We start from the raw sequence: 25,518 nt of genomic DNA, 5'->3' as shown, positions 1-25,518 counted from the left end.
AGTCACAGTTTGCTTTCCTCCCACCACAGTGTTGCTTGCATCACTTCCTTTCTGAGAAACACTACCTTGGTAAGAGCCCTAGGAGTCTGTTCTAGGTCCTTCCTCACATTGCTGTTCTTCTATGAGGGACAGCATGGTAATAACATTCTTGTCACAGCACTAAAAGCAAACACCAAAGACCTAAGGCTAGCTGAATTCTGTCTCACCTTGCACAACTCAAAACTGCCTGGGATGAAACCAGTAAAGTCTTAAGATTACAACAGTCACTGATTTAAAAAAAAAAAAAAATCCATCTGCTTTAAGTTATAAAAACAATTTTAATGCAAATACTCAATAGGGCATCTTTTGCATTGCTCTCAAAATTTCATCTCTTTCTGCTGCTGTAGGCATAGATGGCTGAACTCCATTTTGTCTTCTTTGGACCATGACAGAATTCTGTGTATAGGCAGAAAACAAAAAAACAAAAAACATCAAAATCAGTCATGTATTAAATGGCAATCATTTGCCAGTAATTTTCTATTGTTTCTTCAAAAAGAAAATTCTAAAACCTAAGTTTAAAATTCTAAAACCTACTTCTGGAACTCCAAAAGTTTCAATCTATTACACCAACGTGATTATCCCCACAGAAAACATTATTAGCAGGAGTGGGATGGGAATATGCCATGAAGTACAGACAAGAGTGTACACAGTCTCCTACAAAAGCTATGCATGATTAAGTGATACTAACCATCAGAAAAGGAAAAGGAAGGAGCTGGATATGGTACTCAGGGAAACAAAAATGAATTATCAATGTACTAATCACATTGTAACAACTGTGATTGCCTGTGGGAAAGGAGACAGAAACAGAAGTCTAAAGAGATCTATGATGTCAGGGTAAACTGTACTTTCTCTTCCTCTTCAGGAAACACAAATTTATAATAAGGCTATTTCATGACTACAGATACCTCCCTAGGAAGACTTATCCATATTAAAACCGAAGCATTAACCCTTAGAATAAAATGAAACAATCTCTCAAGGACCCCATAGAGTTGAAAAACCACACAGAAGATAAGGTTGAAGGTTAAATTTCCCTATGGTCATCATGGAGAAGACTGTGGGCTATTGACTGATATCAGCTTCAGTCAAGAGCCTAAGAACAGACTTCTACAAGAAGTGTACTAAGAGGAGCTTACCCAGAATCGCCGGCAGTTTTTGTACTTCAAGAAGTAATTGGAACACCTTTCCCTGTCATAGTTATTTTCATCCATACATCTGGTAGAAGCATCAGATTCCTTAAATATGTAAGAGAGTCATCATTTAAAATGTGGAATGTGGTCTATGAGAGACCCAAACATAAAGGCTTCTGAAGCTGCTTCCCCTCTGAGCAGATGTGAAATGGATGATTTTGTTCATTTTAGTGGGTAGACTTATAAAACCCAAATAATAAAGCCAACTATTCCAGAAATCACTCAACTTAAAAAGACATCTTTTTTTCCAGTCTGGGCCAGTTTTCTAAGTATCTGATGACAAGAGTTTGAGCCAAAGCACTGATTGTGGTCATATGTTCCAAAAGCTAAAGCAAGGTATACCATGTTGAGTATTGCTCCATAGCAAGAGAGAGGAACCTGTCTCCCAGCTCATGGTGCAGTTCTCCCAGCTTTCCCCAATTCTCATTTTGACTTGATGTTTGATCTTAATGCTCGTTTTGAGATTCCAAGTAAATTACTTGAGTAAGTGATCTACATCAAGGAAACCTAAATTAACAGCATTCATCTAGGTGCATTTTTGGCTATCGTTCACTCCATTATGCAAGCATACTATTACATATGCAATTTTAATAGTTATCATTAATGTACTTCAAAAAGAAAGTTAGCAACACAAGGCCATGAGTTTAAAATGAGGTAGTTACCACTGGTAATTAAACTTAAGCTGTCTGAACTAGAAGCAGTTTGGACAACAAGCTTCAAAGTGAAAGGTATGACTGTGAGAAGTTAAATAAAGTTTCAAATAGGCAGGGAATCTCGTTCACAGAAACATACCTTATCTAAACAATACTTACTTACTTACTTACTTACTTACTAAAGCTGTTGAAAACAGAATATACAGACCAATGGATATATACTGTATAATGTGTATTTTTTAAAAAAGCCATACAGGATGGTGAATTAGTGCTCCACATGGCAACAATATGATGATTTTTATATTGTATTTCTCAGGAATGGCAAGGCCACAACAAAATATTACAAGCTATACCCAATTAATGTCAACAAAAGCTTATTATTTCAACACAACGTTGTTTAAAAGATACCTTGGTGAGGACCATTAAGCTTAAAATAAGCTAATCATACTGTCAACCCATGACTCAGCCAGGTTGTCTCAAAGAGATTAAATAATTGCTGTGATTAAAACCATTGTTTTAAATTTGCTGTATTATATCATGCTTGGACTCAAGATTTTCCTCAGCATTACATATGCTTGTCAAGTTTTACAGTAACAACCAAACACTGCTTATTTCACAACTAAGCAAAGTTGAAGAAAAGAGTCTTTGTTAGCTTCATTTGGTCATTTAAAAATGTTAGAGTGAAATAAAATACACTGGCCAGGAATATCTTTTGCACAGAATAATAGTTTATTCAATAACTGTATAAAACAGATGCCCACAAAATTAAGAGTGGTTTTCCCACATTAACACTCATGACAATGAAAAGCAAGTCACCCTACCGACAAGCAAGGGTTTATGTCAGGATCTCTCAGCCGCCTTGTGACCATAGGCATCTTATCTTCTCACTGAAGGCAGAAGGGAGAAAAACAGGTCAGAAGGAAATGACCAGAAAACGTCATCAGCCCCAGAAGCACAGAAAACTTAACTCTCAAAAGTGTAGTAAACAATGGAACACAGCACATCTATCAAAAAGCCAGTTACTGCTTAGTCAACGTTCTAAAAGGCCACAGTTTAAAAACAATTCAAAGTTTATTCCAGCACTACCTTCTACTTAAATAACACTTCCCTGGGTTGAAGGAAGTCAGGGAATGCTACTGTGGTTCAGTAATTTTCCAATCCAAGTCTTAAAAATACAGCTTTGCAAAAAGTCTATTGGTTAAAGACACCGCATTTCACTAAGAGCCAGTTAGTTATTCCAAATCAGGGAATACACTTCATGAAGTAAGTCTATCAGTCATGGTTCAAGACAACTGCTCTTCAAACTCCAGTTCAAGTGAAACTGGTGACAAGTCTCTTCAAAGGAGGAGGCAGGGTGTAAAAAGCAATAGTCACAGTTATTTCAGAATGGTCTTTCTTTGTTTCAACATATTGATATGGCATTGATGAGCCACTCACCATCTTTGAAAAATCCCTACAATAAGCATAAAGAAGCTGATCTGGCTTATGTGCCCAAATCCTGTTCTAGTTTACTCTTAACTAAAAATCAAAGTATATTTCAGAGAAGTAAGACAGTATTATGTACACAACTCCACTGAATTTAAAAAAAAATGCATGTGACTTTTCAGAGAAGTCAGAATTTTTGTATGAAACGTCATAAAAAATGTTAAAAGAAATAATAAATATTCCAAAAAAGTAATTCAAGCCCATGAACTCCTGATAAGTGAACATTTCTCAGTCAATGGTCACCCTGTCCAGTTCCTTCTATACTGAGAAAGATCAGGATGTCTGGGCTAAAAGACGGATCTGATTATTCTGCAGTCCTTCAACTTTCAATAATCACCAAATAATTATTTGATTTCATGACCTTCATTGAAAACATCCAGCCAACAGAAGCATGCTGACAGAGACTCAGTGCAGAGTCCAACTGTGTCTAGAAGTTTCTCCTCCTCAGAAGACAGGATTTTACAGGATTGCCTTTCCTAACAGAAATAACGGGAATAAGAACACATACAACCTTCTCTTTCATTATCTATCCTGTCATGTCTTCACAGAACTCTGCTTGATAGTTCATACACAGGCATTATCATCTCAGCAACAATCAGACACAAACAGAAGTCAAGCTGTGTCCTAATCATGAAGGAATTCTGTTCTATTTCATTATCATCAGCCAGAAATGCTTTAAAAATACCTACACAACACAGTCATTAAATTTGCTGCTTCAAGCTATTCCCATTTCGTTGGTTTTTGTGTTTTTTATTCTGGATTCTCAATGCAAGTCACTTTAAGCATGGATTTCTGAATACCACCTCTTTCGTATGAATCCCTGTGTTAACTGTTCAGGAAGAGGAAATGGCAATTTACATGGAGGAATGGGGCTGAAGGGCAAGATGGAGTGCCCTGCTAAAGAGGCCTTATCTGCTTACTCTTTGAAGAGTCAGAGTGAACAACTATTACAACTCTCTACTACTTCCAAGAGGATATTCAAAAGGAAAACCAAAGGTTTGAGGGAAGGCTGCCAACTTACAGCACATCTGAGGAATCACTAAAAATCTACTCCAAAGGACAAATGGCTTACCCAAAGAGTTCCAGATTCCCACTCTCCTTGTAGCTTTGATCCGTGGTGGGGGAAGGGCACGTTACTGAACACGTCCAGGCCCCTAGGCTGCTCAGAGCCGGGTCTGAGGGTTAAATCCGGAAGCAGAAACACACCACGCCGTAAACCTGGGTGCAGAGGAACAGGGACAAAAAGTCAAAGTACACACTAACGGGAACTGGGAGATCGGAGGAGAATCTCCCCAAGGATGCGACTCCCGGACCGCATCGCCTTCCGGGGTGCCGCTCCGCAGTATCAGACAGTGGACAGCCGGCACAGGTGAACACGACACAGGGGCTGGGGAAGGGGGCGCACCAGACCGCGAGGACCCGGGAAGGGCAGGGCGGGGAGTGACACAATCCGGGGTGCCCAGACCTGCCTAGGGTCACCTTCCGCTGCCCCGGCCGGACGACTCGCGTAGCACGAGCAGCGACAGCACGGCATGCCGCGGACGAACTGGCGCCGAGAACTAGGGTAGGCGTCCCCGGCTAGTGTAGTCCAGGGTCTGCCGTGGAGGGAGGGAGGGGCCGGAGACCACTCACCACCGGTCGCCACTCCGCCAGCACCCGAGCCGGCTGCAGCTCCAAACACGTCAGTCGCTCACGCAGCAGGACCTTAAATAGCGCGCACCCCAACGTGCTGCCCCCGCGCCCCCCGTTTCAGCCCGTCCAATCCGCGCGCGCTGCTGCCGGATTGACAGGCGCGAGGGACTCTGTGCGGTGGGGGCGGGCGTTGTTCGCTCCGCCCCCGGGCAGCGGGAGGAGGGCCCAGGCAGGAGGAGTGGGTGGGACGGCGTGAGACCCCGCCCTCGCCCCGCCCCACCGCGCCCCCCGCCCCGCAGCCTCGCTCTTAACACTTCGGCCTGACTGGCAGCTGCGCCGACCAATGGTCCCGCCGGACTCGGCGGCGGCCGCGCGGACTGGCCGGGCCCGGGCGGAGCGTGAGGGGGGCGGGCACCGCGGCGGGCGGGGGCCAGGGCGGGCCGGCGGGCGGGCGCGGGGCGGGGGCGGCGGCCGAGCGGGCGGGGGGAGGCGGCAGTGGGCGCGACGTCGGCGGCAGCGGCGGCGGCGGCGGCGGCGGCGGCGGCAGCTGCAAGTTGAGCTGCAGGGGCAGCGCATACACTACAATGGCTGCTGGAAAGAGGCGTAAGGAAACAATTTCCAGGCCCGCCGCGTCCAGCCCGAAATATGAGAAAAAAATTATTAGAAATTCCGCGGGCGGTGTAAAGGCGGCGGACGGGCCGGAGGGAGGATGTTAAAGCCCCGCGGTGAGTTCTCCCGGGGTCCGGGACGGCGGGGAGGCGTTTAGCGGGAGGAATATCAGGGTTATTTAAATTATGGGACTAGCCGAGGGGGCAGAGGAGCCGCGGCGGCGGCAGGAGGAGGAAAAGTTTGTGCTACTCCCAGCCCCTGCTCAGGACCCCAGAGAGAAAAATAATAATAAAAAATCAAATAAAATCGTGCGGCGGGGCTAAGAGGACTCCCGAGGTCGCTGCTGACAGGGCAGGGGGCGACGCGGCTGGGGACCCGAAGGTGAGGTCGGTGGGAAAAAAAAAACCCTTTTATTCAGGGTCTGGAAAGTTTGAAAAGTTTTCCTCCTCCTCCTCCTCCTCCTCTCTGGTGCTGTGAATATTGTGACAGCGGCAGCGGCAGCAGCGAGAGCGGAAGACATTAGAGACCCGAAAAATAAGGGAAAAATTAATATAAATTCGGTTTTGAGAGGAAACTCTCCGCATTTTCCACCAAAACATCCCGGGGGAAGGTCGCTTCCCAAAGGGCCTGGCGGAGACCCGCGGTCGGCAATATTTGGGGGGCACTGGGAGTGACTTGGGGTAACTTTGCCCCCTTTTCCGAAGAGGTTTTTCTTTTCTGGAGAAATGCATTTGTTTTTGCCCTCTGCCCAGGTGGGATAGCCGAGTCGGGGTGCGGGGTCCGCGGGGCGCCGGACCCAGCAGGGTGGCGGCGGGGGCGTAGGGGGAGGGGGTGCTAAATGAAAGCAGGAGATCGGGACGGAGCAGGGACAGCTTGTTGTCAGTATCATAAACAACCAAAATGGAGGGAGAACTCAGGCATATAACCAAATAAAAATTGTTAAAAAATCGCAAAAAATCCCTAAAAATCCGGGATGCTCCCCCCTTTCTCCCTAAAGGTTAAAGTGTGAACCGCCTTTCCCCTGAAGTCCATTTTGACTTTGCAGGGACCAAGGAGTTAATATTTATTTATTTTTTTAAAACTTTCGAAGGGCAAAAGCCTTTTATAACTCCACCGACAATGAGAAAACGTGAAAATCCAATGCAAGAGAAGCAGGGGGAGGGAGGGGGAGGTGGTAGTGCAGAAACTGCTAAACTTATTGGTAATGTGGACTGATCTGAGATAAGATAAACACTGTATTTGCTATTTTATAACTCCCTTTTAATGATCTTTGCGGGGCTTGCTTTTTTTGGTAGAAAAAAAGTGATGCCTTTTTTTAATAGAGTTAATGTGTGTGATTGGAAGAATAAACCTTTGCGGCTTTAGATTGCATTTTTCGTCGCATTTATGCCTCAGGTTTTGTTAGTGGCTCCCTCCTTTCTTTAAACTGGGCTCTCCAGAGGAGGGGTAGAAAGGTGCTGTTGCCCAGAGAGACTGGAGGGCGAGACTGGCGAACCTTTGGGGAGGGGTGGGGAGTTGTTTGGCTTCTCCCTTCCTGACACGTTTGCTTCACCTGTTCGCCCTCACTGAGGAATGTTGAACTGAGGTTTTCTGGTTTTCTGTATAGAAAAGGATGGTGCCTCTTGCATCACGTTGATGTTAGTGGGAAAGTGCTGCTGATGTTGGTTCCACGTGGGATCTGGGACAGAGCAGGGCATTTTAAAGAGACAGCTTCTCTTTTCTTAGGGTTTTCATCACCTACGGAGACTTACTGTCTGAGGACCAAAGGCAGAGGTGCTGGAAGTGTGTGGTGATGGAAGAGCCTTCTCTTTCCATTACTCAAGTGCACCCACGTTTAGGAGTGATGGAGGGAGAGGAGGGGTAAACAAGCCCAGTAGAAGATGGATACGTGTGTGGCTTAGTTTTCATCCACGCTGTTCTTTTATGTAACAAGCCCTCCCAGAAACTTTTCATGTTACGTTGCTTTGCTCTGGAAGCTGATTTTGGAAGGAATTGTGGAAAAATGGAAATAGTTGAAGGTGTGTGGTGTAATGGTATAGCATTATTGAACAGTTATGAATTCTGTGCAGTGAGATCAAAGAGCCATGTATGCCCATAATGGGGGTTTACAGCCATTTTGTAAAATACCTAATATTCAGTTTGGCTTTAGGTACATTGAGGACTTCTGGTTGAAAATTACAGGCAAAGAGGTGAAGATTCCTTAACATTGTAAGCAGTAGACATTTCTGGGGAGGCGGGAGTGGCTCCCATGAAGACCATGGAAAAGTTTACATATACATCCATTTTTAAAGTCCACCCTATGCGTATGTTGTAACTTTACACTTTGGAAATGAAAATGCTTGAAAATCCAGAAGCCTATCAATTTGCATTTTTTTGGCTGAAGTGATTTGTGTTTAACAGGAAATGTTTACTAATCGTTAGCTACTGTGGGCTCTTGTGTCTTAGATGTCCCCAGTATTTTCAAAAGGTAAAATGTGTACATTGTTAACTGTACTGTATTTGAGATTAAGATTAATCTGGAATGGAAACAACTTACATTCTGTTTCCACAGGCAGATGGAGTTTAGGAAATAAATCTCTATTTTGCTTTGTTCTTACAATTTGTAGAAATGGATCAGAGTTAGAACTGGATTTTGGGGCTTCTTAGGCAATGTTCTCTTTTGCCATACTGCATAAAAATTATTAATTTAAAGTCCATTGTATGTTAGTTCCTGTTTCTAACTGAACTTTTCTCGGCACCTTTCTGTAAATACTTCCATGAGAACACTGTCAGTGTCCTGTGAGCACATCACCCTGTGGTTTCCCACTTTGGAAACCACTGCAGCTTTCTAAGAAGTCACTAAAGAAAACACAGTGTCACAGATCACTATTAAATCACAATGGGTTGGGAAGAGATTAAAGAACCAATGAAGAAGATAACCCCTCCCCACCATAACCTTCTGTCCAAAGGTTTCAGAATTCCATCATTACTTAGAAAACCTCTGAAGTTTATTTTGCATTTTCATTGTGTTTTTGGCTTAAGATAGTTACTTTGACTATAAGTAGTCAGGATTATGCTTTGTGCTTAAAATACATGAGACTTGGATACTGAACAGTTGCCACTTTGACAAACCAAATACTAATACTAATAAATTCAGTGTCAGTCAAAGTCAAGGCAAGTTTTGATTTTAGTTGTTTGCTCATTGAGCCATTTAAGTTGTTTGGGCACTTAAAAATAAGATTCCATTCTTTATTGTCAGCCTCAACAGAAGTTCTCCTATTAAAGGTTATTCTTTCTCATATAGGGTGATATAAACTTTTATGTTTGGGCTTTGTACAACCAGCTACTTTTCTAAATTAGAAAATGTACTTAGAATGCCCAACTTCAAACTGTAACTCTTTGAGTCTTCTTTAGATAGGGAGTGCCACAATAGCTGGTTTGAATTGGTTGCATTAAGGTGTTTTGATGTCTTAGAAATCCTACCTGTTGAACTTCCTTTGTCTGGAAGTCCTATTAAATTATACCAATTTACAGAAACCATCTAAGGATATCTCCTGCTCCACATTCTTACTTCACTTAAAGTCAAAGAAATCTCACCGATTTAGATTCCTATCTGAGACTTAGATGCTCAGTGTTGCTGTTCAAAATTCTGAAAAGGATTTTTCTGTTGTGATGGATGATTTAGTGAGTGTGGGCTAATACTGATAAAACTCCATATCTGTGTATTTATTATAATCAAAATATTTCAATAAACAGACATTTTATAGCTAAAGTAGTGAATTTGCTTTTATCAATGAATTTGGAAATTTTAAGAATGCTGTTTATGTTTTAATATCAATCAAATATGGGAATTTTCCTTCATTATTATCATAATCTTTATTGTTATTAAATACATTTTCATAAGATATTCTGGAAATTTACCTAAGGATTAAATTATTGTTTTCTAAATTAAATGTTCTGTTCCTATTGTAACTGGGATTTTAAAAGACAGACAACTAAAACCTATGTTCATGGCTGTCTTTGAAGTTTGCTTAAATAATCATTTTTCTCAAGTTGTGTAATCAAAATGTTCATCCTTCTAGAAATGTTTTAATATTATTATTTGTTATTTTATTTCTTGGGAATTTAGCATGTAAAAAATTAACGTGTTACACATGAGGAGAGAGTTTCAGAAGAAGGAAAGTGTGTCTGTTGAGCAGAAGCTAAGCAAGTGCATCTGTTCAGGGTACAAGGAGAGAAACTCTCGCTTGAACCATCATTCAAAATATTTTAAGAACCTGATAAACAGTATTTGTCCTGAAACACTGAATACGTTGAAAGCATGTCAGTCATTGCTTGGAAACAAAGGTATACCTTTATTTCTTTAATTTTAACAGGAATTAATGTAGGCAGCATATTTAAGCAGTTAGTAAGTGTTTAGGTAGCCTTAGAAAAGTGTTTACAAACAAATTCAGTGTGAGGGCAGGGTACATGGTCACTGTGATTTCAGAACTCAGGCAGAAGAGTTCTTTTCCATTCCAACACAAAGACACTTTAGAAGTGATTTATTGTTGCTTTTTTTGTAATCATATCATTGCTAACTTTTTTGAAACTCTCAAATCCGAAATCTACTGTTACTGCTTTTCCTTCACTTCAGGGCAACTTTTATATCTCATTTGAAAATTTAATTTTAGGTTTAATTTGAGAAAATAAATGAGTATTTCTAGGTTATAAATTTTTATGAAAGGTTGGTATGTAGTTGTTAACATTTGACATTATAAGAAATATATCTGTATAAAAGCCTAATAGAAATTATTACAGAGGCATAGTTTGATTTTTACTTTTCAATTCATTGGCCTATCTCCCTGAGGTTTGCATTCTACCTAGTGTATCCTCCTGTCTGTATGTCCTCCTTGTAGGGGAGAGCTGACCAGGGCATGGTGAGGCTGACTATCAGAGACATTTGAATGTTTTTTGTGTTCTGATTCTGTGTATGTATTGTGTGTGTTATTCGTAAGGATTTTACTTTTTTTAAATGCATATCAAAGTACAAAAAAATGTTATAAAACAAATAATATCTCATTTTTAAAAAGTGAAGTAGTGTGATATTGCATTAAAATTGTTAGTGTTTAAAAGTTCCTGAATGTCTTGTAAACAGAGTTACTACAGTATCCTGGTATTAAAACTAACCAAAGTATGTGTTGGGAATTTGAGATGACTACCTATGAAATGTATGTGCATGTGTAGAGTGAGTGAACTTCTGCATTTATATCCTAGGTTAATAGGAAAAACAGTTTGCTAAAAGTATTCCTTTACCTTGTTTTTTAAGTGGAACTTTTTCCTAATTTAAAGTCATAGAAAACCTAGAAATGTGAAGATATTAGAGAACAAAAATGTGGTTTTGATGCTTTTTAAATATAAGACTTTTGAACAATGGAAGTGTACTACAACATCAGTGTAAACTAACATGTCCAAAAATAATGATGAGAGACCAGAGAAATAAGAATTTCAGAATAAAATAGTAATTATGATAAATTTAAAATTCAACTTATATAAATAAAGAATAATCAACTATAAAGCAAAAATCACAAGTTTACAAAAAAAAGGATATCTGAGTGTTAATTTGGGGAATTTTATCAGAATATTTTTAGTGTAACTTGCTGCATTTGTAACCACCTTTTAAAATTAGACCTCCAGAGCCTCTGATCCTTCTTTCTTTAGATTTTGATTAAACTAAATTCTAAGAATGATTTGTAGTGATGCTTTGAAATTCTTTTTTTAACAGAAGGAAAAGGAGAAAGTCATTTTCTGATGTTTTTTAAAAAGATTTTAAAGAGTATTTAAATATATAGTAATGTGAAATAGTTTGAGAGCCTTAGGAGTCACTGAAAATTGCCTCTCTTGTTGTTTATTGGAAAGCTTAAAACTTCTTTTTTAGGATAGTAAAATAAATTTCAAAGCCCCATTCTAAGAATAGTTTTGTTCTGTGGATTTTTCAGGGCAATTTGAATAATTTTTTACAGTCTTAATAACACTTTAAAGGCTTTAATAAGGTATAGATAAGAGTATTTCACCAAGAAGACTGTTAATTTTCAGGATATTTTAAGGTGTATGCTGCTGATTAAAGACATTCTCTTTCTCGTTTACTAATTAGCAGTTGGTTTTCTGAAGGAGAATTGAAACCTGCTCTTGTGATATCTGGAGTAGAATTTACCTTTAGTTTTGCAGCCTGCTCTGGGAGTGCAGGAGTCCTTTCCAGCAGTGGATGGTAGTGCATTTCAGAGTCTTCAAATATACCTTTTTTGAATGAGAGTCTCATTTTAAGCTTTTCTGTTGTTAAGATTTAAATTATTGTCCCATACCAGTGTTGGTGTATTGCATGTAGGTTGTTTATGGTTTTCTATGTTGCAGTTTCTAAGTATGAGACTATTCTCAGAGTAAATGAAACAATTAAAGAACTGCCACCTGACATAAAAACATCGAATGTCTGATCAGTGGGCATTAGAATCTTTAAGATACATTTTTTGGAAACTAAAAATCAGTTTTTAAATGAGGACTATAAATCTTTTGTCTAAAAGGTGGAATCAGAACGTGTTACTGTCAATTCTATTTTTCTGAAGATCCATCAGTTGATTGTTCTGGATGAAGAGAATTTTCAGAAACCAAGCCTGGAAACTTAAGGTTGTTTAACTTTGCAGGTTCAAAAGAGCACCAATTGAATTTTAGTCTGATAGGTTTTCTCAGTAAATTAGTTTTATTTTCTTGTATTGTCTTAATGGTCTAATTGCAGAGCCCAAATTAGTTCTCATCATGCCCAAAGGAGTTACAATAAAAGATTCTGTTGTACTATCTTAAGGCAGTGAGGTAAAATAGCGTTTATATAAGAGTACATTCCCTTTCCCTGGGTTGCCTTTTACATTTTCTAAATACAATTTCTGTGACTGTTCCATTCTGGAGAAGTGAGATTAGCTCTATTACTGTGACATGAAACTTATTATAATTTTTCTAAGTTTATGGAAAGTTTGTTACTTTACATGTGATGGTTAAGACCTATCATATCCTTAAAATAGCACTGGTATGTCCAGTATACTTGATTGCAAGCTCAGCCTCAGGTATAAATTTGCTCTCCTAGTACATTTAAAATTGTTTAAGTAAATATTAGAAAATGTTTTTCCTGTGTTTTAGTAATTTGTTATTGTCTGAGGTAATTTAATTGAGTAAATTTCTATCTTAGTTGTGTTTCTCTTCTAATATTGGTATTTTATTTGAAAATGGTTGGAAAGGCATATGATGTCAGCATTAAGATAGAACTGGACGGACAATAAAGTAGTCACACCAAGAGTGGAGGAAGCAGCCCTGCTGGCTCGTTCTTGGAAGAGTTAGGGTTTTCCAAGAGTGAAGGTCTGGGTGAGTACAGTGCACGTCTGTAGGGCTCGGAGACAGTGTAAGCTCCGCTTTCCCTTAACAAAGCCTGCGCATCCTCAGACTTGACGTCACGCGGATAGCCGATTGCATTCCTCTCTGTGGACAGTGCATGTGTCAGCCTTCCTAGGATCTCTTTCAGACTTAAAATAAGGTGTAAGACATTCCTCAAAAATAATGTGCCATGCATCGTATTTTAAAGGACTGTATGTATATAAAGATGTATTATCATAATTGTTTACCCAAATTGAGATGAAAATGAACCATCAAATAATAAATTTAATTGGGGGGAAAAGAGAGATTTAAATATTTATGTGAATAAATTGATTTACTGTTGAAATAGACAGAATTTTAACCGAAAGAATTGTTTTTGTTTCTGAATCTGTTTTTAAGTCCCAGAAGTTTGTAAACAAAGTAATTGTCAAAATAAAATAAAGTCTGGCAGTCTGCAAAAGGTCTTAAGCATTTGTCCTTTGACGGTTAATAAACATTTTAAATGGCCAAAATTAAAGATCTTAGTATCTTTAATTATATTAATTGTTTTTTAAAGAAAAGTGGTCACAGATAGCCTAGTATTTAGCTGCGTGTCTGCTGTGTTCGGGAGCTTTAATTATTACGTGTTTACACGTAATCATTATTACAGCGCTGCTTCAGTGGTTTTTAAAAGTACTATTCTGAATGTTTTCCTCAAAAGTCCTCTTTGTGTGTATTATAACTTAATTCAGTTTTATTAAACTTTTGCTTCTTAAGCATGCCCTTGTTCTCACAGCATGCTGTTCTATTCTGAAGTACCTTTAACCATAGCTCAGGTTATCTCAAAGTAGGCACTACAGATATAACTGCTCTGCTCCACATTGGCCCAGTGTCATACTTGAATGGAGTTGTACTCAATTCACCCTTTATTGGTTACAGCAAGAATAGGAGAAAACAGTTTAAAAGACTATAACGGATCCCGTTCCGAGGCTGACTCATAATAGCCTTTCTGCAGTCCACGATTCCTCTGCCAGAATTAAAAGGACTTGTTAATTAAAACCAAAATGCCCGTGTGTCTACGAACTTCTTTCCTAATCAGGATTCAGACACTGGTGTGCTCCCATTGGCATCCAGTGTGCTTGCTGTTGGCTGTGCTCCGCTCAGTGCTGCCACCCTGTGTATGGTAGTGCTGCTGCGGCAGGCAGGCACACGGTCGTGTGCTCGAGTGGTGAGTTCTGGAGCACTCGTGGAGAAGGGGCGTGCAGGCTGAGATGAGCGTGGACGCTGTTGTGTGTGCCCTGTCTCTGTGTGTGGTGCTGTGCTCCAGCTAGGTTTCAAAAGTTACGCAGCTCAGAAGTACCGTATTTAGCTGCCAAAAAGGAGAATTTGGAAAAACTTTAAAGGTAAATGCTGTTGTCTGTCTAATCTGCCGTTTCACTAAAATAAAGCAGCGCTGGGCTAGTTCTCCAAATGTGGCTCGAAACTGGTCAAGTAAGAAAGCAGGGGTTCTGAGCATGTAAAGATGAAAAATATCGTAAGTTTTTCTTTTTATTTTAGCCAAATTGTAATTACAAGTTCTTCATAGTAAAAGCAAAACCAAAACGATCACACACAAAAAGAGACTGTTTCTGCTTAAAAGGAAAGGAAACTTAACTTGATTGGTTAAATTCTGTGAATCACTGACCAACATGACTTTTAAATTATATCATCATTGTATTTAAGTATTAATGCTGTGCTTCAGCCGTAAAATACTGGGGTTTGCTTGTACCTGGCTCATCATTTCATTTCCAAAGCAGCCTGGGAGATAGGAAGCCTCAATATGGACAGACTATAAAAGCTAATTATAAATTAATTTGTTAGTGTAAACCTATGTTAGGCTTAAAGTTTACACATATTAACTCAAGTTAGAAAGTGTTGTATGAATGCTTATTAAGCTATATATTTATATACATACATATATATATATGAATTTGGTGGAAAATGTATCTGCTTTCTAAGTTAAAGGAGATTTTAAAATATTATAAATCTAAACTTTGTTTTACAGGGAGGATCTCAGACAGAGTTGCCTTAAGTTGGGTTTATGGCCAAGCCACCTGATTTCTGAATGATCACTGTTTCTTTCAGAAGTTTTGAATGGTTTTGCTTCAGTAAACAGTGTAATTCCATATGGTAGCAGTGGAAAGTATTGCTTAGGTTGGTTAATTTTAGATATTGAGCTTCTAAGACCAAAGTGTCCTGATGGCCCTTCCCTCCCAGGAGACGTAGAAGAAATGACTGCAGTGTGTGTGCTGTCCCCTGAAAAGGCCACGGGCAAGAGCTTCACTTTGTTAGTCCTGTAATGTTCCCCATGTGGAAGGTTGGGAATTTTTCTTTCAGCTCCATAAAATACCATTTTAAAATTTTTAAAAAATAACTGATTAAAATCTGATTAAATTTTGGGGTTGGGGATTTAGCTCAGTGGTAGAGCGCTTGCCTAGCAAGCACAAGGCCCTGAGTTTGATCCTCAGCTCCAGAAAAAGAGAAAAAAAAATTGAATCAGTAGTGTAGTATTATCACTTTCAAAGAAACTTTTTAAAAATTTATTTGCTCTCTTGTTTTTTACTCTTCATAGCAACTTCAAGGTAAGACTGGATCAGCTGACCTTATTTTAACAAAGCAATGTTAACGGTTATACAGATTTATCTAAAAATCACAAATCACAAGATTTTGCACCGTTTTAAAATATAGACTGCAACTTTCTTGCCTTCACTCAAGTGCAGAGAGCCATGCCACTGCTCAGGATGATCATTGTTATCTGACATTGATCCATTCTGTAGTAAGAGACATAATTGGCTTTGTTTTTACTTTGCATCCTGACAACTACAACTTTATTCTTGTGCTAAGTAGGAGCTAAAGTATGAAAGGTACCCATGCCACTCTTTTAGGGGACCTATATTCACTGCCTTAGTTTTTGCTTGCTTTTAAAAATGCCATTTGAACGGTGGGTAGAAGTACAAAAGGAACACAAAGGTAGTATATTTTTAAATGTCCAGAGAATGATATAGATACCAGACACTACAGTATTCATGGGAGGGAGAAGAGAAACTTGAGATGGGCTTTGGGAAAGACGTGAGGTAGAAACAGGCAAGAAAAAAGAAGGAGCGACATTTAGGTGAAAGATGTAGTTTCAACGGGAGTAGGGGCAGAAGTATGCTTCTTGCATGGTGCACCCAGACAGCCATACTGGAGAGCTGTTTCTGAGGGAGCTGTGCAAGGCAAGAGGAGATGGGTATGCCTGGGTCTGACCAGGGCAAGCCCTCATGGCCAGCCTCACAGTTTGCTCCATGTGCTGTAGAAGTCTTTGAGCTGTTCAAGCAGAGGATTTGAGGTTAGGAAACTCAAGGTGCTTCTTAATTTCAGAATAACTTGAGCAGGAAGATGTGCGACATACTCCCGCTTTGACATGGGATCCTCTGCTATGTAAAAGGCTCAGATATTCCCCATTGGGTCCATGTTCATCAGAAAGTTCTGGGCATTTATTTTCAATAATGCCTGATTTTCAGCACCCCTACAACATGCAGTTTAGACATCAGCCAGGACTCAAGCTTCTAATCATAAAACTGCCCATGATCTTGGAACCAGAATAGCAGTTTTGCACTTCTCTTGTAGGTGCATAGTCACAGTGGACATGTGGAGGAAGGACAAGAGAGCCAGGCTCACAGAAGAATAGGCCGAGAGCAAGGTGCACAGCTCAGTGGAGTTTTGACCTGTGGCTGAGTATTAGGATGGCAGTGGGCAAACACATAGCAGGGGAGGGTAGCCAGTGAGACAAGGGCTGGCTGTACCAGTTCTTCAGTGGTTTTTTTGTCCTACTTGGGAGAGAGACTCACTGAGTTTCAAGCTGGGCCTTTGGTAATAGTGATACTCAGTCCCTGTGCTCAGTCCTCCCCCTGCAGTCTCCACCCTTAACTTCAGCTGACACCTTTGTCTGAGACTCCCCAGGCATCCTGCCGCCTTTCCAAAGCAGACTGTGCCCTCTGTACAGTCCCTGCCTGGCATGCCTTTGCTTCTGGGTTTCTGTAGAGTTGCCCAACACTTCTTCAGAACCCTGGGGAGAGTATATCTAGCTGTTTAGCTATCTAGCTGAGGTGGCTGTACCATATGGCTATGCATGGCGTGAGGTGAGCTGCTGGAGACAACCTGTTACGGCAGCCTAACTTAGGCTAGCCCTCCCATACTCATATTGGAATTCCCCATTCTTCCTCTGTACCTATAAACTGTGCTCAAATTGTCTTCCATCAACAAAGCAAAACCCAAATCTTAACCTTCATTCCAACCCCTCAAGTATCTTTTTTCCTCAGCAGTGCCAACTTCATGAGAAAACAGTTTGTGTTTTGTATGTGATCTTGTTTACCTCCCCATCTCTTGCCATCTAGTTTTATCACAAAAGAAAATAGCACCCCTCCCCAGGAGCCAAACCCAGTGGCATCTTTCTAGTGTCACCATGGGTGGATCTTTAGTGCCATCGCTCTGCAAATTCCAGCCTCTTGCCTTCCTATCTCCTGCTAGTTTGTCACTTCCTTTGGTGGTGCTGTTCTTCCACCTGTCCTTGCTCACCCATGTGTTAGCAATCCCTGACACTTGCAGTTCTGTGATCTCCTACCCCTCCGTACACACTGTCACTGAGCACCAGGTTCCTCCCCCATGGTACCTTTTATGTGCAGCTTCACGCTAACGAAACCACTATCTCTACCTCACTCATGGTCCTCCATGCTTCTTTCTATATAAGCCAACTCCCTACATCTCTGTATTTCTCCTGGGTTTTATGCAGACTGCAGACTGCTCAGTACCTGCTTTGAGTCAGGCACTAAGCTAGATCCTCTCCTCAGACTGCAAGCAGGGCTTCCTCAAACTAACATCTGGTAGGAAGGCTATAAGAAAGAATCCAAGGATGAATAGTTCTGAGGGGCTGAATGAACAAGGACCCTTGGAGACAGCAGCAAATACAAAAGAATCTTTGTATAGTTGCTTGAATAATGAGGAACAACCTGGAAAACCCTGGCAGGATAACTACACAACAGTCCTGCTTTAGTTAGGGGGAACTTCAGACACTGGAGACATAGGGAACAAGTTAGGGGACCAGCTAGAGGTCCACCTTCGCGAATACCTTGTGCTCTCCTTGGGGACTGCCAGTCCAGAGGTAAGTGGAGCTCCTGAGCCATGTGTAGGTTGCCCTTTGCAAGATAACTGACTACTGTCCTCTCACTCATCTTGTGGTCTTCTGCCCTATGGCTAGAGGCAGGGCCACCTTGAAAGCTCCACTTCAGGCATAACCCCCATGAAAAGCACAGCTCCTTGAGGCAAGTGAGCCCTCTCTTCTATATATCCCTGGCCTGCTCTTTGAGCTGTAGTGATATTGCCTTGTGTATAGCCACCTTGTTACCTGCTGGGAGCTCTGTCCCATCCTGTATGTATCTACTTTTCCTCCTGATCTGTCATTCGAGGGCAAGACATGTACCACCAGCTTTATCTTTTCTTTCTTTGAGAACTGGGCATATAGTGAATATCTGGTGCAATCTGTAGGATCTTTTGTGGTGAAGAAAAGTCTGGACAAACCTTGTGCAACAGTTAGGAGCTATGTGATAAAAAGTCATCTGCCCAGGAAGACATTCCCCAGGAATAATTATTGGCCCCCACCACCAAAAAAAAAAAAAAAAAAAAAAAAAAGCTTCTTTTGGAGGAAGGCCATGACTCCTGAAATTGTGTATTATAACGTTACTTGTATATCCATCTCATGCTAAGAAAACAAGTGTTTAGCCTCAGCAGAGTAGACTATCAGGTGACTGGCCTGAGATCCTCACAGCAGGGTCAAAGTCTCAAAACTGGTTGTAGGCATTTCTCAGTTCCTGGAAGAGTGGACATCGTACATGTGAGTAAATTGTCACTATCCGTTACCTTCCAGGACGGAACCACAATGTTTGTAACATGTAGACACACAAGCTGCCTGTACAGCATTAAGGGAATGCTGCCTGTACAGATCATTTGAACTCTTTATTGTAGGCCGATTTGAAGATAGACAGAAGTTGAGAAAGTAGTAGAATTAATTCTTGTACCCAGACCACTTTTTACAGCAGTGCAGGAGTTAGGCTTGCTTCAGCCACACCCCACCCAGATACAGCCCTCTGTTGGAGACCATTTGATGGGAGATTGTTACATGTTATTTGTATAGTGTTTTTGGTATTCCCCAAAAGTATAGACTCTGAAGGTGTGATTACAGTGCAACTATTACATCCTCAAACAAGAATTCCTCAATCTCACCAAATATCCTTAATTCACCAAATTCACATCTTCTTGGCTAGCATTTAATCCTTTTAGCAATTGCGTGATTCGAATCTAGTAAAGCCCAGGCCTCCAATTACCTGACAGTTCCCTTGTTTCTTTCGGCCCACACATTACTCCTTCTCCATTATCCCCCTTAATAGTTGTTGAAGTTATGTTTTTGGTTTTGTCCTGAAGCATTTCCAATACTTTTGAATTTTGTTCATTGGTTTTGTGGTGGGTTTTTTTGTTTTGTTTTTTTAACACAGTGTGATGGCTCCTCTATGTTAGTAAAATTCAGAGGCTGTTTTGTGCTTCCCAGTAATCTCTTACAGGGGAAAAAAAGTTTAAAAGAATGAATTAGAAGAGGTAATGTTGAGTTAAATGTCATAAGCAATCAGAATACCATAAATATGAATAGAAAATGATACCTTATTCCTACTGCAACACTGGGGTCCTATCATAAAGTGTATGTAAAATATGAATGGGTATTTCCTTTGCATTTTTCTTTAGAAGCCTATAATAGTTTTTAAAACTGAATTATGTTCTTTTGTATAATGCACTTTGTGCAAACAAAAACATACCTCACATTGTATAAAGTTAGCTTCCTATATCCTTATGTGTTTCTTCTTTTGTTTTTTTCAAAAGCTAGATCTTTGTGAAAAAACACAATTGTTTAGCTTTCTCCTAGTTGTTGGCAGGTAGGTTTATAGTTTTTAAATGGTCTTGTGCATAAATCATTGTTTACCTCTCTGGTAATTTTCTTCAACTAAATTCTTAGGTATAAAATGAGTGGGCAGAAAGATAAATGCCTGTGTTTTCCTTAGCATGTCAGTCACATGGTCATTTGGACCTCTAGGAAAGACTCTTGGTGACCAAGTAGGACATGAGAGTATCTGGATCTTAACCTCCAACATGACCCACATTGTTTATGCTTTTGCTTTCTCACTTGTCGCTGTCACTGTTTCCCCTTAACAGTCACCTTGGTGTCATTATTATATTTGCCATCCGTCTGGGACTGCTGATCTTCCCTGTTGCCCAAATCCAATTGTCCAACTTACTATTTTTACCCAAAAGACTGACTCAGAAGGTGCATGGTGCATGCTTTAACACCACAGCATTGGATGTGTGTGCATTGGTAGTATGCTTGGCTATTCAGAACCCATGTTTCTCCACCATATTCAGGATCATCACTATCATTGTTGTACATTGACATTATAGGTTCATGTTAAGGTAGAAAAGGACTCACCTGTCAAAGCAAATTAATTAGAATTTTCAAAGCAGGTAAATTAAAGAGAGATTATACACATTACCACATAATCATTTTAACATGATAATGTAAATTGGCATTTCAGCTATCTGAAAGATTTCAGTGGAGGAATCTGAAGTATCGGGACTATCCACGAGTCATGATCAAGGTGCTCTCAAGTTACAGTCCTGCAGACATACCACACATTCACATGATGCTTTCTTTGCAGCCCCCGCTAGTCCCTACCTGGAAGACCGCTCCGTCCTTTGCTTTTCTTGCCCCCTCCCCGCCGCCGCCACCGCCGCCTGTGACTAAGGACAGTGACATTACTAGGTGATACAAAAGTGCAAAGTGACGGTGAGTCCAGTGCCTGTCAGGACTTGGGCCTGAGTTGCTCCCCAGCTCTGCCCAGAACATTCTCTCCCCTCTCTCAGCTCTGGACTCCGCTGTTCCCCTAAAGAAAGCTCTTTCCGAGATACTAGAAGCTCTGGAAGGCCAAGAAAAGCAAAGGAGTGGGAGGAGTCTTCTGAGGTGGGGAGAAGTAAGGAGGGCTACTGCTGGAATGGAACATCTGGAACAGTAGCCAGAGCCGGTTTGGTGGCAAGGAGTGAGCGAGCTCTGAGGGAACTGCCTTGAACAACCCTTTTTCCTCTGAGGCAGGACAGCTTCCTGGGTTCATCTTGTGTAGTAGCCCTTCTTGCACCCTCTTGCCTGTCTCTCTGTCCTGTTTATTCCCAGCATTGGGTTCCTTCCCACACTCCTGAGGTCTTAAGTGTCTCTACCATCACCCTTCTCCATACCCACTCTGAGCTTTGTTTATTTTTATTATGTTATATGTTTTTGTAGCACTGGCTATTGAATGCAAGGTCTCACTCATGCTAGGCTACCACTGAGCTACATCCCAGCCCTCACCCTGCTCTTTAAAACCTTCATGGTAGCATGGCCTCAGGCTAAGACCCAGCCTACACACACACACACACACACACACACACACACACACACACACACACACACAGTCTGACTGCCCTGAGCCCTCTCGTAGGCCAGGCCACACACACACACACACACACACACACACACACACACACACACACACACACAGTCTGACTGCCCTGAGCCCTCTCGTAGGCCAGGCCCCGGCCCAGGACTGCCTCCCTTGCTTGGGTCTTACAACCTCACCTGAGGCCCCCCCCAAAACAGTTTGCCTCGAAGCCCCCGAAGAGGAGGAAGAAGAGATAACCTAAGGTCTGATAAACCTATACCTCATTGGCTGTGATCACCTTGGTAATTCAGGCTGCATACTTCCATCCGCAGGCTGAAGCTGGCCCAGATCATCCATCAGGTCTAGCGGTATTCCCCTTCATCGGGGACAACTATGAGGGCTGGAAGGACTCCATCCACCACAACCTTTCCTCTAGCCCCTGCTTCCTTAAGGTGCCCAAAGACCATGTGAAGCCCCAGGTTAAGGACCCTCTGGGTGGTGGGCATGAGCCTGATCCCAGAGAAGTGCTGTGCCTTCAGAACACTGCCCTGTGCCAGCATTGGCAGGCCCAGGGCACACACAAGAGCTTTTGCCAAGGACCTGAGCCCCTTCGTGCTCCATGGCCAGCACTATCAGCCTCCCAGGATTCCACAACCATCCAGGAAGGGTTTTCAGCATCAAGTTCCTGATAGAGGACCCTGAAATCAACATGGTCCCAGCATGCTGATCCAAGGGGGAACAGAGGCTATACACTATACCCCCTAACTCCTCTGAGAATCTTCTGTGGCCCCTCTGTACCCTCCAGGACCCACAAGAGTAGAGGGGGGACTTTCCAGAGGAAAATCATCATAGCAAGGGACCTAGCTCCTTCACTTATTTCAGGGTTCCCCCTTTCCTCATAGCAAGGGACCTAGCTCCTTCACTTATTTCAGGGTTCCCCCTTTCCTCATAGCAAGGGACCTAACTCCTTCACTTATTTCAGGGTTCCCCCTTTCCTCATAGCAAGGGACCTAGCTCCTTCACTTATTTCAGGGTTCCCTAGATCCTATTGGGATGTCCAGCAGGGAGTGTGGAGACTCCCTGTGAGGACAGCTACCTACCTCTTCCTTACCCTTCTCATCCCCAATGTAGTAATGCCCTTGACCATACTACCTTCCACCTCTTATCCACAGGCCCATTTTCAACCTACTGGATAGTAGGTACTGAATCCCAAGATCAGCTCTGCAATTTAGATTTCGTCTTCCAGGGAGTACCACCCAACAAGAGCATCTATGATTTGTGCATATGTGCCAGCCACTCTTAGGTCCTGGTTGCCCTTGCTTCAGGCTGACTCCTCTCCTCGGTAGGCAGGGACTGCTTCTCCTTCCCACCTATGGATACCAGGTTGATGGAGAATCAGAGCTAGGAACCTATCCAGAGCTATAAAACACCAGGTACAGCCTTGCTGAAAATCCACAACTTTCAGTGGGCTACTCCAGAAAGGGTTGTGGCTCTGCTCGGGATGATAGGCCTGGCTAATCATGCCTTCACCTCTCCCACATGTAGGGACTGAGTCTGGAGAAACAACGCTCAGCCTTGAGTGGTGCTGCTTTTCTTGATCTTCTCAGGCCCTTGTGCCATCCATCTGTCCCTCTGCCACCATGCCTGCCTTTCTCTAGGCTGGGGGAGGAAGAGGCAGAAATGAGTCCAGCCTGAAGTCTTACCCTTGTTCAATTGCCTGGGAAGGAGTATCACCTTTTGGGGAAAGGGTTAGGAAATGAAAGACTGGGGCCTTACATGATTTGGAGTGATCGAGGTAGGAGAGATAACAGTAATTTACAACATTAAAAAATATAATAAACTTGCTAGTTTCCCAGGATCTATTAAATAAGTTGCCATTCAGTGTCTTCACCTTACTAACTTTTGCTCAACTTATGTAAAATTCTACTGGCTGCTACTGCTCCTCATTATTGGATGCGTCTCCTATCTACCGTCACTTACTGCCCACAATAGGCCAGTACAGTTTGATCTATCTTGCTTTATAGCTGAGGAACCTGAGGCTGAAAAAAGCTGAACCCTTTACCCAAACTACAGTGCCCTGTTTGCCTCAGATGAGATTGCTTTCACACATACCACCAAGTCTAGCTGCTGCTTCTGCTTTGGCCTTTCCAGCCTTACTTGACACTCCCTAAGACACCATGGCTCCCAGCAAGGGAAGCTTCATTCCCATCATGCTCAGCACACACCAGTTCTGGTCCTGTTCTACTGTACCTCCTCTCAGGAGCACCACCACCATCCCACACGTGTGCCATCTGTTCTTTCTGTGAATTTTCTTTGTACCTAACCTGTGTTCATTTTGTGGTGTTTTCTGTCTTCTGTTTTTGGTTGTCAATAAGGATAAGTCATCAGTGCCCCTTTGGCACACCTTCCTCTGTAGATTATAGAGTGTTGTGTTCCCAGTGACACTTTAAGACTTCACTGGGATGATAGGCATTGATTGATTTGTCTCTAAGTTGCTTCTAGTGTATTCCTTGGTACCTTTGTGCAGGGGTCCGGGACTCTCTGGTCCATTAAGGAAAAATGAACTTTCCAGTCATGACCACAAGGTGGCACAGTGACTACAGCTTCCTGGTATTCATTGAGAATGGACCAAGACAAGGAAAAGGCCTTATCTCCTTAAATGCAATGGAAAGTCCAGAGAATTTCCAAATTTTCAATTCTCAGTCATTTGTAGAGACAACTGTTTTCTTCATCATCTGGTGGGCCAACAGGGTAGAAAGAGCCCTCCTCTTCCCCTTCCTCTTCCTATTTTTTTATTTGTTCAAAAAATACTTGAATGTAAAGAAATGAGCAGTAAAAAGCAAGATGCTTGCTCTGATAGAGCTTATATTCTGTGACCATCCCTGGAGCCAACTGAAAACATTATGGATAGACCCAAGAGTTCCTTCGCTGTTTCATGTTACTTCTGAAGCCATTGTTTCCCGTCTTCCCCAAGCTGAATCAAACCATAGGTTTATATTTTTGTTCAGCATGCAAAAGAACCACCAATAAGTATCTATCAATAACTAGTTTTGGTTTATTCATGATTATCTCTTTTTCTGCTTCCCATTTTTCCAGTTAGTCAAGAGTTATCGATGTGTTCCTTACAACTTTAGAAACATCCAAAGTTACATTCAGAATTATTAAGTATTTAGATATAAACATAAAAATGCTGAAGTCCACATAGCATTTCTTTATGATCAATGCCAGTAAAACTTTCAGAAGATAAAGAAGACCAGTAATGGGGCCAATATGTAAAGGTATTATAGATTTGACATACACTATATTGGTATTAAAAGTGTCTTTTTGACAAGGTAAAGCTAATATAAACTTACTTAGTTAAAATTGCATCTAGTTTAGAAATGTCTTTTGCAAGGAGGAAAAATGATAAAAATATAATTTAGAAACATCAAATGTCACACATCATCTGTTTGAAAACTAGAAATTACTTTCTGGTAGAACAACCCTCTTCATAGTAGAGTCTTCATTGGAAATTCACACTTTTCTAGTATTGGACCTCACCTCTCCCTGTCCGTCCGTACATCACCTCCGCCAGTCTGAATGTGCTGGATGGGAGTTAACTCTGCACAGCTCTGGCCATCTCTTGCCTTAGCCACAGGATAAAATCATAGGTAGTTAACCAGGGTGTGGGGGTACAGGGAAGGAGGATAATGGGCTTTGTCAGTGGTTCTCAACATGGCGGTTGCAACTCCTTTGGAGGATGAATGACCTTTTCACAGGGGCCACCTAAGACCATCATGCATATCAAATATTTACATTGCAATTCATAATAGTAGCAAAATTACAGGTAAGTAGCAATGAAAATAATTTTATGGTTGGGGTTACCACAACATGTGGAACTGTATTAAAAGGTCCTAAACCTTAGGAAGGTTGAGAACCACTGGGCTATGTGAAAGAGAGGCACCTCAGGTGTATGTTTTAAAGGGCATAATAGTCCTCTCCCAGCCACAGCTAAGCTACAAGCAAGGGTAAGTTCATCTCTGAATAGGCAAA

At 41.6% G+C, this 25,518-nt stretch overlaps 1 protein-coding gene and 1 pseudogene across 2 annotated transcripts; one reads left to right on the top strand and one right to left on the bottom strand.

The window, feature by feature from the left end:
- Positions 1 to 297: 297 nt before the first annotated feature.
- On the bottom strand, positions 298 to 5,108 carry Chchd7 (coiled-coil-helix-coiled-coil-helix domain containing 7). 2 transcript variants are annotated; one of them, XM_059255638.1, is made up of 5 exons: positions 4,997 to 5,108; positions 4,437 to 4,582; positions 2,701 to 2,766; positions 1,173 to 1,271; positions 298 to 435 (listed from the first exon to the last, which is right to left on the bottom strand). In XM_059255638.1, exons 3-5 carry the CDS (start codon positions 2,752 to 2,754, stop codon positions 331 to 333), a joined length of 258 nt encoding a protein of 85 aa, XP_059111621.1. In that variant the 5' UTR covers positions 2,755 to 2,766; positions 4,437 to 4,582; positions 4,997 to 5,108; the 3' UTR covers positions 298 to 330. The 2 variants fall into 2 exon arrangements, with proteins under 2 accessions (XP_059111621.1, XP_059111622.1); XM_059255639.1 differs by lacking the exon at positions 4,997 to 5,108 and adding an exon at positions 4,830 to 4,990.
- A 16,653-nt stretch (positions 5,109 to 21,761) lies between these two features.
- LOC131904455 (forkhead box protein H1-like) lies at positions 21,762 to 22,338 on the top strand (annotated as a pseudogene).
- Positions 22,339 to 25,518: the final 3,180 nt, after the last annotated feature.

This window comes from Peromyscus eremicus, chromosome 2 (assembly GCF_949786415.1).
Source record: "Peromyscus eremicus chromosome 2, PerEre_H2_v1, whole genome shotgun sequence".
NCBI lineage: Eukaryota > Metazoa > Chordata > Mammalia > Rodentia > Cricetidae > Peromyscus > Peromyscus eremicus.
The sequence above is the reverse complement of the archived record's forward strand: the minus strand, read 5'-3'. Positions and strand labels throughout refer to the sequence as shown.